At 47.5% G+C, this 13597-nt stretch overlaps 1 protein-coding gene across 1 annotated transcript; it reads left to right on the plus strand.

The window, feature by feature from the left end:
* Positions 1-9757: 9757 nt before the first annotated feature.
* Positions 9758-12497, plus strand: CCNO (cyclin O). The gene is made up of 3 exons (XM_001916627.5): positions 9758-10468; positions 11075-11260; positions 11782-12497. Exons 1-3 carry the CDS (start codon positions 10082-10084, stop codon positions 12265-12267), a joined length of 1059 nt encoding a protein of 352 aa, XP_001916662.1. The 5' UTR covers positions 9758-10081; the 3' UTR covers positions 12268-12497.
* Positions 12498-13597: the final 1100 nt, after the last annotated feature.

Consider the following 13597-nt stretch of genomic DNA (forward strand, 5'->3'; position numbering starts at 1 on the left):
ATCGGGAATATACAATAAATGTCATTAATGAAAAAGTAGCTGATCCAGGCTCAGGGCAGACACTGAATGAACATTGGTGGATGAACTGAAATGTATCCCTGTGGTGAGTATTCTGATCGCCATATTGGAGCAAGGGCGCATGCTATGGTCGTCGCTCTTCCTGGAATGCCTATATATTTTAGAGCGATTGTACATCCCCAAAATAAGTCAGGAACATTCTCTAAATATGTTACTTTGGTGAAAATAATTTTCACAGTTCCGTGTTAAACTTGTATGTGCATATCACCAAAAATACATTTTCCAGTTGGTCTTTGAGTTAGAAATTGATTTTAAATTACAGAGTAGAGGCGAGCACAATGTCTGGAACAAAACAGATGCTCCACAAACAGTTCACATGTGTATTCCTCCAACTGATACAGAAACAGCAAGTATGATAATAATACAGAAATTTGGGTTATGATGCTGAAGGAAACAGAATTTGTTTCTCCAAAATTACTAAGAAACCTTGTTCTTGAAGGATGAAACTTTAACATCCGGACTTGCCACACGGGGAGAAAATCCAGCCACTCCATCCATTCATCTCAAATCCGCATAGTTGAACACACTTAGAGACTGGATCCTGCCTCTCAGCAGGGCGGCCTAACCTGCGACACGCTGAGCGCTTTTATTAACTGTAGGCCCTTGGTGCCTTTTCTCATAAATTCTAAGAAACGTATGACTAGGCAGCCCTCAACAGCTGCTCTGTTTTGATCCGCACCCTGTGATTTGACATCCAAGTAGGCGCACTGCATATTGTGCCCTTCAGCCTGCCCCTTTGTTGCTTTTCAATAGGACCGGCTTTGCTTTACATTTGGGGCGGGGGTTATTTTACCATGGTCTGAAGATACTAATTGCTGCCCTCTTTGTTTTCTGTATGGTAGAGAAAGAAAAGACACAATGGATCTGCCCCATCTAACAGAGAAGGCTGAGGTTTTGTTAACATAGGATGCCTCACCGGAGATAAGACAACCTGTCTGCAAGCTGGACCTTCTTCATTTAAAATAACAACAACAACAATAATAAACACAGGGCTGCATTAGCTTTATCTTGCATTTGGTTGGAAGAATCCGCTGTATACAGTGAGCTACTTCACACTCTCGCTCCTTTGCAGAGCGCCTCGAGACAACTACTTTAGGAGAATTTAACTACCATTATCTAGACATTTGTAGGATCCCCTCCCCACCAGAAAACGTTGCTCCCCAAACAATGACATATCAACTTAAGCAACAGTATGAGAAATCTCACTTAGGGAATGGACTTTAACAACATTAAAAGAAAAAGACTGATGTTTTGACTTGCAAACACTAGCCACACATGCGAACTCTCTTCAAAGAGGCATTGCTGACCCTCCAGTTTAAAGCCATCCATCCACATTCTAGGCCAGCACGCTTTCAAATCTCTGCACAGAGCTTACTATGGTCTGATACCGTTTATATACTGTTTACTGCTTTACTTTCAGCCTCCTGCCTCCCTCCCTATGTGAGAGGGGCCTTGAGTATCTTATCCACTGATGCAAATCTAGAGCAATGCCCAGTGCTTAGTAGGTCCTCATTAAATAATGGTTGTGGATGGGGCTGGCCCAGTGGCGTGGTGGTTAAGTTCGCGTGTTCCCCTTTGGCTGCCTGGGTTTGCAGGTTCAGATCCTGGGCCAGACCTACATACTGTTCATCAAGCCATGCTGTGGTGGTGTCCTGCATAGAAAATAGAGGAGGATTGGCACAGATGTTAGCTCAGGGACAATCTCCCTCACCAAAAATAATAATAATAATGATGATGATGATGATGGTTGTGGAAGAGCAGAGACTACAGTATTCAGGGATAGTTAAATTCTAGTAACAGAAGAACTTTTTAAAAGCTTCCTTTAGTGGTTTGTCTCCGATCTGCTACTTCATGTGAAACATATGTTTGCACCAGGAATGGAAGGTGAAAGGAAAGCTGCACTTTTTAACAGGCCATTAGTCACAGCTAAAGAACAAAGGCAGCAGCTTCCCTCACTCCTCAGGCCACTTCTTACTTCCAGCAGGCTGCTAGATATCAGAACTTGCACACTCCAGACAATTTAAACTCATCTATTCAGCACCAGTGTTCTCTCTGAGAAGCTAAGAAAACTGTCACTTCCTCATGTGATCACCTCCTAAGAGGCAGCTCATTCATAGACACTAGATAGTCTGTGCTCATCACATGCGAATGGCTTCACACTTCCTTTGGCCTCAGAGCCTTGCTTCCTTTTGTCCACTACTCCCTGTTCCAGCTCAACTTGTACCTCCTGGCGCACACTGGGACAAGGCAACTCTGCCTGCCTTGCTAAACCACACCACAGCCTCCAAGGTTTATCACAAGAAAATGCAACCAGCTCTGGTCCTGTGGGCTCCTCCTTCTTCTGGGGGCTCTATGCCCTCAGCTTTGCTCTCCTTTCCAAGCAGCAGCCCCGGGGTGGACTCAGAGTCTTCCCTTGGTTCTCCCTTAGTATTTAATACATACAGAACAGCATAGAGATGAACGTCCAGACTAGAATTACAGACTTGGGTGTAAGCCCTAGTATTTCACTTACTAGCTCTGTATCTTCAACCAAGCTCCTTATCTCTCATTTGTAAAATGAGGACAATAATTTTACCTATCTCATATGGTTGAGGTGATAATTAAATGCTACAAGAGATTTAAGTGCAATCTAACAAAGCGTAAGAACTGAATGAATGCTAACAATAACAAGGTCCTACAGATCTGGCCCCATTACATTTCTGACTTCATCTGCTACTCTCCTCACTCCTACTCCAGCTACACTGGCCTCTTTGCTGTTACCTCCACACGCCAGGCCTGCTCATGCCTCAGGGCCTTTGCGCTGGCTATTTTCTCTGGCTAGGATGTTTTTCCCCCAGCTGTCCACATAGCCAACACCCCCACTCCCTAGAGGTCTCCACTCAAATCTTCCCAATGGGCTTGATTTGACTAATGTATTTAATACTGCAGCCTGTCTCCAGCACTCCCAGTGCCCCAGTCCCTGTATTATTTGTCTCTCCCTGCACTGCCACCCTGTATAAGCTCCATGAAGGCAGGAATGTGTGTCTGTTCTGTTCACTGATATAATCCAAGTTCCAAAATAAAAGTCTCATGTATGAAATTACACAACTTAGCTCCCAGAGTGCCCAAGCCCTATTTTATTCTATCCACTCTTTTCTGATGTCCACATATGAAGGTCATCATCCCTTTTCAGACCTTGCCTGGGTTCCCTGCTTTCTAACTTTCAGCCTATCTGCATATGAAAAATGCCATTTTAAAAACAGATAACATACATGCATAGTTCAAAATTCAGGAGGTAGCTGAAGGTATACAGTAAAAAGTCCCTCTTATGTCTGTCTCCCAATCTCCTGGGTCTTCTCCCCAAAGGCAACCGGTGTCACCTTTTTCTTGTGTATTTTTCCAGGGAGATTCTATGCATATATAGGATATATGTATATATTCCTCTTTTTACTCATATGACAACGTTTGACATACTGTTTTGTACTTTGCTTTATTTTACTTAACACTCTATTTTGAAAATCTTTCTATATCAGTCCATAAACCTCTTCATTCTTTTTAATAGTTGCATAATATTCTGTTTTTTTAGATGTCTCTTACTGAGCACAATGTTTTGCTTTTAACAAGGATACTGTAATGAATATTTTTATAAAGTCACTTTGTATCGATGTATAATAATTATCTCAGAGTAGAATTGCTGAGTTAAAGACTATGTGCATTTAAACATTTACAGATCTTCACAAATCATCTTCCAAAATGGTTGTACAATTTACACTCTCACCATATTGAGGCCCTATTTCCTTACATCCTCTTATCAAATATTTGGACTTTTATCAATCAGATTGAGTGCAAAATAATATCTCATAATAGTTTTAATTTGCACTTTTCTTCTTATGAGTGAATTTGAGCATTTTTTCACCTAAGACATTTTTTCCTATGAACTATTCAAAATATTTGTTCATTTTTCTGTTAGGTTGTCACTCTTTCCTACTGATTTATAGGAGTTCTTTACACTTAATTAGACCTGTGTCTGTGATATAAGTTACAAGTATTTTTCCAGTTTTGACTGGAAATACATTTTTCCCAGTAAATTTTTTTACTTTTACATAATCAAATTTATCAACTTTTTGTTTACAGTCTCTTGGTTTTGTGGCATAATTCCCTATTTTGAGAATATCACAGAATCTGAGGCATACCACTTTAACAGCCACCATGAATGAACAAGTCTGCATGGATATCTCAATGCCAGGGTGGGGACAAGTACAAGAAAGAGACATTTCCTTATTTGCAGATTATCAACATTTTTCCTTTTATTCTGGTCTCTTTTGGGGAAGGCACACCTTTTCTCCAAGCAAATGACCTCATTCTTCAGGTAAGACTCTGCTCTCCATCACTGGTAGTAGCTTAATAAAGCTACATAATAAATATCCAAAACAAGTCTGATAGTATAACATCTTGACTGTATCACAAGTGAATGTCAACGCCCTAAATGTTACACACAGAGTGTTAGGAGTGCTAGGAGGGCTGCTCCGTCCTGATATGTCTGAGTCCACACGGGCAACCCCGCCATCTAAAGGGAAAACAGCAGAGTGACCATCAGGCTGCGAACACAGTTTGAAGAACGCTTTCAAGGCCCACCGAAGGAAGTCACTTAGTCTCCCGTATCTTGAGAGAGCTGGGGCCTGGGCTGACCTCAAGCATCATTATGCTACTGTACTTACTACTCTTTTAGTTCTTCTCAATGTCCACTTCTGATCCAAGCCCTGGAAGGACAGGCTGCTGCTAGAGACCTCCCACCCCGATATTACATCTTCCTTCTAATAGCTGAAATTCAGCATCTGAATGGGGCAAAGAGACATATACTTTACGGAAGCAGAACTTCTTAAATGGTACCCCAGGTACCCCTGTTTGGAGGGCTACATCTCTAGTCCAACACCTCAGAGACCAGCCTTGCATCGCAAATGAAATCTAGTGGAACTGTAATATGAATAGCAGCCTCCTTGCTCCTTACAACTATAAACATGTAAGTCAGATATGCATTTTATATATGACATAATATATATTATACGTATATATCTCTCAACAAACTGAATGATGGATAGTATTTTCCCCAGCCACCCTGGCTGGCAAAAATACATACCTTAGCTAGATAAAAACATAATTATAGCAGCAGCTAACTCATATTGAGCACTATTTGAGCACATTATATGCCTTATCTAATCCTCACAAAAATTTTTTTTTTTTTTTTAAAGATTTTATTTTTTCCTTTTTCTCCCCAAAGCCCCCCCGGTACATAGTTGTGTATTCTTCGTTGTGGGTTCTTCTAGTTGTGGCATGTGGGACGCTGCCTCAGCGTGGTCTGATGAGCAGTGCCATGTCCGCGCCCAGGATTCGAACTAACGAAACACTGGGCTGCCTGCAGCGGAGCGCGCGAGCTTAACCACTCGGCCACGGGGCCAGCCCCCTCACAAAAGTTTTATAGAATACTCTTACTACTCCACTTTTTTTTAACAGCTAGGGAAACGGAAGAATAAAGAGGTTGAATAACTCACACAAGTTTACAGAGCTGGTGTGCTGCAAAGCTGGGCTTCCAACCCAAGGATTTTGACTCCAGAGCCGAAGCTCTTACAGGGTACCACCTGTGCTGGCAGATTGCCACAAGTAGGTGTGAGTTGGGAGAAAAAGAACATGTATGCATGAGGGGAGAAGAAATGCACTTGAATGTGTGTACTGAACCCTTGATGAACTGGTAATTGGCAAAACACCAGGAAGGCAGGTAAACAAAGAGATGGCCTTTTACCCAGGTGTGGATACTGGTGGACATTTAGACGTGTAAATCAAACGTCTGGCTTTAAAAAATGGGCTAAAAATTTCTGCCCTTTGTTTACTAAATACCAGCAAAACTTGTCTGACTTCATGTATCTTAAACACTTCTCAATTTGGGTGCTTAAATATATTAATAGAAAATAGAGTCTTAAGTAAATAGAATTTTTAGTGACATCAAAACTGAGTTTAAGGATCATTTGAAGTGCTAACAAAGTTGTCCACATTTAGGTAGCAACCCACTTGCTTTGTTTGCTGAAACAAAGTACTGTCAGTAAATGCATTCTTCCTACTTCAATCCCAATCCTAGACCTGGGGCAGAGTGAGAGTGGGGGCTTTTGACAGAAGTCGAAGTGCCAAACTGGAGGAAAAAGGACAACTTTGGTTCCATTATATTAATACTCTCTTGCAGATTTTATAAACCACACCTAAGAATTAGCAGGGTCAAATTGTAGCTAAGCAGCTTTCATTAGAGAAGCCTGGGTTTAATTAGGTTTTACATTTTTAAAGTATTTAAGGCTTACCTAGTGCCTTTAAGGTACATTGGGCCCAGGTCCCAGAGTGATTAGAAAACAGAATTTAATTTTAAAGACTCTTCATAGGGAAGATAAAAAGCCCTTAACTTTGGGGGTCAGCCCCGTGGCTGAGTGGTTAAGTTCACATGCTCCACTTTGGCGGCCCAGGGTTTCACCAGTTTCGCCATGGCACCTCTCATCAAGCCACGCTGAGGTGGCGTCCCACATGCCACAACTAGAAGGACCCACAACTAAGACATACAACTACGTACTGGGGAGATTTGGGGAGAAAAAAGCAGAAAAAAAAAAGTTGGCAACAGTTGTTAGCTCAGTTGCCAATCATTAAAAAAACAAAACCAAACCAAAAAAAGCCCTTAACTTGGACCATGTTGTTCATACCACAAACACTGTCCCCAAAGGGCCTTGAGTCTTGCCCTCTCCAATCCATTTTTCACAGATCAGCCAGAGTAATGTCTTAAAACGAAAGACAGATCATCTCTCTCCCTTGGTCCCCTCTCTTCAATGGCTTAGGGTAAAGGTTAAACATTTAATGTAGCCTACAAGGCACTGATGATCTTGCTGTTGAAGCAGTAGAGCATGGGAAGCATGGAGCAAAGAGCCAGGCGGTTTAAGTTTGACTCCTAGTTCAGCCATTTACTATCTGTGTGAACCTGGGCAAATTACTTTTCCTCTCTGTACCTCAGTTTTCTTATCTGTAAAATGGGGACAATAATAGAATCTGTCTCATAGAGTTGTGAAGGTTAAACGAATATATTATACACAGAGAACATAAGACAGTACCTGGCACATAATAAGTTTTATAAAGTGCTAGCTATTATCTCCCCGACTTCTCTTCTCTTCCCTCCAACTATGCGTTCCAGCCATTCTGAATCAGGTAGGCCCCAGAATGTCCCAGGAACCATGATTCCAGACCCTCCCACAGCCTGTTCCTACACTTGGAATACTCTTGCTTAAATCCACCTCTTATTTTCTTTCCACCCCCGTCTGTCTGTCTCAGCTTAATCACTGCTTGCTTTGGGACTCCTTTCCAGTGCAGGCCAGTTGCTCTTAGTATGGGCTCCCATGGCACCCAGGTAGGGCTGCCAGATGTTAGGAGGCACAGCTGAATATGAATGTCAGATAAACAACAAATAATCTTTTAGTATAAGTATGCCCCTTGCAATATTTGGATTTCAGATAAAGAATGAATAATTTTTTAGTATAAACATGTCCCATGCAATATTTGAGACATACTTATACTAAAAATGTATTTGTTGTTTATCTGACCTTTGAATTTAGCTGGGTGTCCTGTATTTTGTCTGTCCACCTTACACTCAGGAGATCCTCTATCATAACCCTTACCACACTTCAATAATTTAAAAGGTGTGACAGGTGGTTCTGTTTCCCCCACTAGAACGTCAGCTGTGGGAGGTCAGGGCCCATGCCGCCTTGCTCACTGTTCTAGACCTGGCATGGCAGGCCCTCCGCGAATACTGAGGAATAGATCTATCGAGTCAAAGCTCAGGCACCCCCTGCTGGGAGTTAACTACTGCAGGCAAACTCCTGGGAGAGCAAAGCATTTTCAACAAAGTACCACTGGCCTCAGGTCCACAGGTGGCGGATAAAATGAGGGTGCTGCTTTTCAGAATATCTCCAGTGTGATAATATTGTTGACTCCCCAGTGAGCCTTAAGGTGACCCCACTATTGTATATTCAGAAAGGACTTTGAGCTTTCATATCTATTTCACTTGACCCTCGAGGCAAATATTAAAATCCACATTTAACAGATGACGAAATGGAGGCTCAGAGAAGGTAAGCAGCTTTCCCAATGATCAATAAATGGGAGCGACAATTTTGAGCCTAGGAGTTGACTTTGTGCTCTTTCCACTGTACCACGTTGGCTACCTGGGCGGGTTTGAAGAATCAGAATTCCTGGGTTCTTCCTCCTCACCTAGGCAGCCTCTCAAGGAGGAAGTCTGATATCTGACCCCTCTCCACAGATTTAATTGCTCCTCCCACAGTGGTTCCCCAACAATAGACTGAGAGGAGACAGGGAGGCCTGGCACCTGTATTTTGAAATAAAGATGATTCTTAGCTAATCTCTCGTTACAGATGACACTATTTAGGTCTGGAGACGAAATACCTTGCTCAGAGTTACAGGGAAATAGGAGTCATACTGACCAGAACCTGAAATCCTTCCCTTTTCTTCTACCTGCATCTCTAGAAGACACCACCCCAAACCCCACTAAATTTCTGGGGACAAAGATTTTCACTTTGATTACATACATTTGTCAGCTTTCTTCTGAAATGAGGCGAGAATGGCTGAACCTGCTCTTGGCACCTAGTAATCTCACCTCTTGGAGCACCTCTGAAAAATGTTCATCAGGCGGATGCCGCGTGGGCTTTCTGCCACTGAGAAATGCCTATAAGGCTGACTACGTGCTACTTGTGCCCCCAATGTCCCTTCTCCTAAGGGATCTGAGCCCCTCAGAAAGATTCACTCAGGCCAGAGAAGGACTCCAGTTTCTACCAGGACAGGAGTTTAGGACTAAAGCAGCAGTGACCTGAGGAAGCTGACACTTCCAGTCCAGTCTCTCCTGCCTGGACCGCCCTCCACTCCAGCTCTACTTCCGTGAGCTTCTTCCGTGAGAGGAAGCTGAACTTCCTCTGAGGAAGCTTCCAGTCTGAAGGAGCAAGAAACAGGAAGCAGGGAATGACCAAGCAAGGTTAGGCCGCTCCGGGCAAAGGGTCAAAAGCTAATGACCTAAAACAGAACAGGCTGTGAGCAATTTGATAAAGCTAGAACTGCCATCCTCCAACGTTATGTTCTTAAACCGCTCCAGCTGACTTGGCTTGGGGTGGGAAGTGGGGCGAAAGTCTAACAGGACAGCGGAGCTGCTGTCTGAGGTTCCTGGGACAGTCTTGGGTTTTGTTTTGAGCACGAACGCCTGCCCGTCTGCCTGGCGGGCTGCTGCCCCAGCTCCTAGAGACACAGCATCGCAGAGGAACCTCCGGCGGAAGGAAGGATCCTCGCTACTCGGGACCCACCTAAAACAAAAATCACAAACGCAAGTGAATTAGGATTGTTGCTTGTATGGGTCACTGAAGAAAATTTCTCTTGTGCTGACAAAATTCTAGCTGGAGCCTTCGTTTGGAGCTCGGAAACGGACTTTTGGCCAAATTACCAACGTGGGTTAGAGCCCGCATGGAAGATGCTCGCGCGTGGCGAGACGATCTGGCCAAGGATGGGGAGATGGGCCCCGAGAGAATCTTCTCCCGGGAATGGTCGAGAGCCTCGGCTGGATCCGGCGCTCACCTGGCCTCGCGGCCGCCGCCACCCCACCCCCACTCCATTCCGCGCGCGCAGCTCCCGCCGCGACCCTGGCTCGGTTGCCCGGGGAACGCGGGACGCGCACGGAGCGGGCTGCGCAGGCTGTAACTCCTCCTCCCGTTTGCGGATTGCGGAGGATAAGCGCTGCCGGTAGCTCACCTCGGAGCGGTTCCTCAGCCGGGAAAGCGCGGCTCTCGTGCCGCTCTGGGCTCAGCCAGTGAGAGGCCGGGGGTGGGGTAGAGGGAAGGCACAGGCCGAGTACTTAGGGCCTCAGCGCCCATCAGGCCTGGCCCCCTTCGCACTCGCGCTTCCAGCCCGCCGCAGCCGGGCAGTAGTAGGGTGGCCACCCGGCTGCATCATGGTGACGCCCTGCCTTACCAGCCCTGTGAGCCCCGCCGCCCGGGTTGGGAGGCGGGACAACGCCCAGAACCTCCGTGCCCCAGTGAAGAAGAGCAAGCGCCCACGTCTTCGGAGGAAGCAGCCGCTGCAGCCGCTGAACCCGTGCCCGCTCCTGGGAGACTCTGGCGTTCGCGACCTGTTTGAGTCCCCCAGCTCCGGCTCGGACGGCGCGGACAGTCCTGCGGCGTCCGCGGCGCGTGGCTGCAGCGCCCTACCCGGCCCTGCCCAGCAGTTGGTGCAGCTAGATCTACAGACCTTCCGCGACTACGGTCAGAGCTGCTACGCCTTCTGCAAGGCGCGGGAGAGCCACTTCCACCCGCGGGAGTCGCTGGCGCGGCAGCCACAAGTGAGGCGCTGGTAGAGCCAGCTCCCCACCGCCGCTCTTCTTCCTCTCCCGGGCTCTCTCCTTTTCTGCTCTGTCTGCCCTCTGCGGCGCCCCGGCCCGCGCGGGAAGGGGCTTTGGAGGGCTGGGCCACCGGCCTCATTTTACAGATGGAGAGAAGTGGGGCCTAGACGGCTTAAGTGACCTGCCCGAAGTCTCCAAACTCGTTAGTGGGGACACAGTAGAATGCAAAGGAGTTAAGACAGTTTCTAGGTTCGAGTCCGGACTCCTACGGAACCCGGGCAAGTTATTTAATAATCCTGAGATTGTTTCTTCATCTGCAAAGTGGGGATCCCCTCCCCCTCCCGAATTGCTGAGAGGATTACACGAGGTAATGTGTACACGCGCTCAGCACAGGGCCAGCCACCAATCCAGGCGTCCCGGCTCCTAGCCCAGCCCGTGCTCTTTCCGCAGCAGCGCTGCCCGAGTGTTTCCTAGTTTCCAGCGTATTTAGCTCTTTCCTTTCTTCCTGCCTCCCTCCGAGGAAGCTCCCTGGGTCTTCTTGGCCTGTCCCTTCCGCAGCCCTTCTCCGCCCTAGGCTCAGCCGGCCCGCCTCCCTCCTCCTGGCAGGTAACGGCGGAATCCCGCTGTAAACTGCTCAGCTGGCTGATCCCCGTGCACCGCCAGTTCGGCCTCTCCTTCGAGTCGCTGTGCCTGACGGTAAACACTCTGGATCGCTTCCTTACCACCACGCCTGTGGCTGCAGACTGCTTCCAGCTGCTCGGGGTCACGTCCCTGCTCATCGCTTGCAAGCAGGTACCTCCACGCGGGGTCGGGGGTGGGGGCAGCCAAACTCCCAGCCACTCTCTGTCTGGCTGTCCAGGGCACACGATCACATGACTTAGTGCTGGATTCCCTGAAGTCGTTTAGGTGGACGTTTGCAAATTTACACATCCCACCGTCTTAACTTCACAGTTCCTCCACAAACTAATAATCCTTTCATCCCGCACCCAAAGAAATAGGCTGAAGTCGGCCCCAAAGTAAGTCCCAACAGCCCTTTGCAGCCCTGCTATTCCAATCTCCGGGAAAAAAACCCTTCAGAATTTCTCAAAGTTTTTTTTTAGCTGGGCAGTAGTTAGAGAAACTGCTCTGGAAGTACACTCCAGGTGATTAAAGAGGAAGTAATGGAGAGGCGAAGCCCCAGCTGTCTCGTTGGAAGGGATTGGGGGGGAGTAAGTGGGGGTAAGAATTCCTGGTTTCTCCCGGGTTTAAGACTGGGGCGGGCCTCCGACTCGGGATGCACGGCTCAGAGGGGCCTGAGCGCCCCTGTGTTGCAGGTGGAGGTGCACCCGCCGCGGGTGAAGCAGCTCCTGGCCCTGTGCTGCGGCGCCTTCTCCCGGCAGCAGCTCTGCAACCTCGAGTGCATCGTGCTGCACAAGCTGCACTTCAGCCTGGGCGCGCCAACCATCAGCTTCTTCCTGGAGCATTTCACACATGCCCGCGTGGAGGCCGGGCAGGCCGAGGTCTCTGAAGCTCTGGAGGCGCAAGCCCTGGCTCGTGGGGTGGCGGAGCTGAGCCTGGCCGACTATGCCTTCACTAGGTACACCCCCTCCCTGCTGGCCATCTGTTGTCTGGCGCTGGCTGACCGTATGCTGCAGCTCCCGCGCCCGGTGAACTTGCGCCTGGGCGGGCACCCTGAGGCGGCGCTGCAGGACTGCCTGAGCAAGCTGCAGCTACTGGTGGCCATAAACGGAACCTCCCTGGCTCACATGCTGCCCCTCCAGATCTGCGAGAAGTGCAGCCTATCCCCGAGCTTGAAATAAAGTAGACTCTTGGTCTCCTTTTATCCCCTGCTGGCCCTGTTGCTGGACTGCTCCCATTGCTTTGAAAGTGCAGTATTGGCCCACAGAGAGGTGTTCAGGGCTCCCACCTGGTCACCAGGTCATCATGCATGTTGTATATAGTGTACGATAGTAGCGTCTGGTCGTTTATTTATTTTGCTGGAAAGCACACGAGAGAGCTGAGTCTTTCTCCAATAAACAGGCTATCTGTCCTGGTTTGTCTGCGTGCTGCTGTTCCGCGTTCCTCCCCAGAGAGGGAAGGTGAAGGCAACCCTGGGAACAGTCAGGTAGTAATGAGCAGGGGTCCTCTCTCCCTCCAGGTCTGTAGTTGGCATCTCTGTGGGAACACCAGGTCCCCGGAGATTTCAATTACAAGATGAGTCAGGGGCACTTGTAGACCTGTATCCCATGGCCCTCTTGTCAGGAGGCTGAGGACTGCTCACTTCCAAAGGTCCAAGGGGCACAGTATGAGGCCTAATAGAACCCACAGCACTCCATGTTGTCTAGAGGAGTCAGGGAGCACATATGGATGTGGATGATGGCCAGCTGGGAAGCTTTGGGAAGCACACACTAACTAGAAGGAAGCAAGAACTACTACAACAGCTAACAGATGCTGGCAGCGAAGGCTTTGCAGGCAGTTATGGCCATTACAAGTGGAGTCAATTTACCCTGCAATCACACTGTTCAATGTTTCATGCAAGTCTTAACACCTGCTACATGTGAGTCCGGGGTAACAATGGTATAATAGTAATCATGGCTATCATTGAGTGCTTACAAGTACCAGGCACTGTGTTCAATATTCATTACTTCAATCCCCCAACAATTATATGAAGCAGAGTCTATTTTCCCATTCTCCAGAGAAGGACACTGGACCACAGAGAGGTTAAACAACAGTGGAGCAGCCAGGATTTGAAGGCAGGTGATCAGAATCCAGAGTGCCACCCTTAGCCACACTGTTCAACTTCCCGCACTTACAGGTTTCTGGAAATGCTCAAAAACCCCTCTTCCTGAGGTATGTATGGGACAAATCTACTCAGTGCCATCCATTCAATAGGGACTACAGAGAACATATCTGGAGAGCCAGCACGGTCCCCCCCTCCAGTCATGTTGAAGTCATTTTACAAGATGGGAAAACTAAGAAATGAGATAGGCTTGCTGGAGCTGTGACTCCACAGCCGTCTCATCATCTTCATTCTCACTGTGGTGAATCTGCTGTAGGTCCTGGATCTCAGCTTTGTCACCTCCAGCAAGTTTCTTAAACTCTCTGAGCCCAACAATTGATACCAGGGCTGTTGTGAAGCCCGAATGAGAG

The sequence above is a fragment of the Equus caballus genome, chromosome 21 (assembly GCF_041296265.1).
Source record: "Equus caballus isolate H_3958 breed thoroughbred chromosome 21, TB-T2T, whole genome shotgun sequence".
Taxonomy (NCBI): Eukaryota; Metazoa; Chordata; class Mammalia; order Perissodactyla; family Equidae; genus Equus; species Equus caballus.

Bases quoted from the DNA above. Each gene is read 5' to 3' on its own strand.
- CCNO (XM_001916627.5), top strand. From the start codon at position 10,082: ATGGTGACGCCCTGCCTTACCAGCCCTGTGAGCCCCGCCGCCCGGGTT. The intron at 10,469-11,074 runs GTGAGGCGCTGG...TCCTCCTGGCAG, and splicing joins CGCTGGCGCGGCAGCCACAA to GTAACGGCGGAATCCCGCTG. The intron at 11,261-11,781 runs GTACCTCCACGC...CCTGTGTTGCAG, and splicing joins TGCTCATCGCTTGCAAGCAG to GTGGAGGTGCACCCGCCGCG.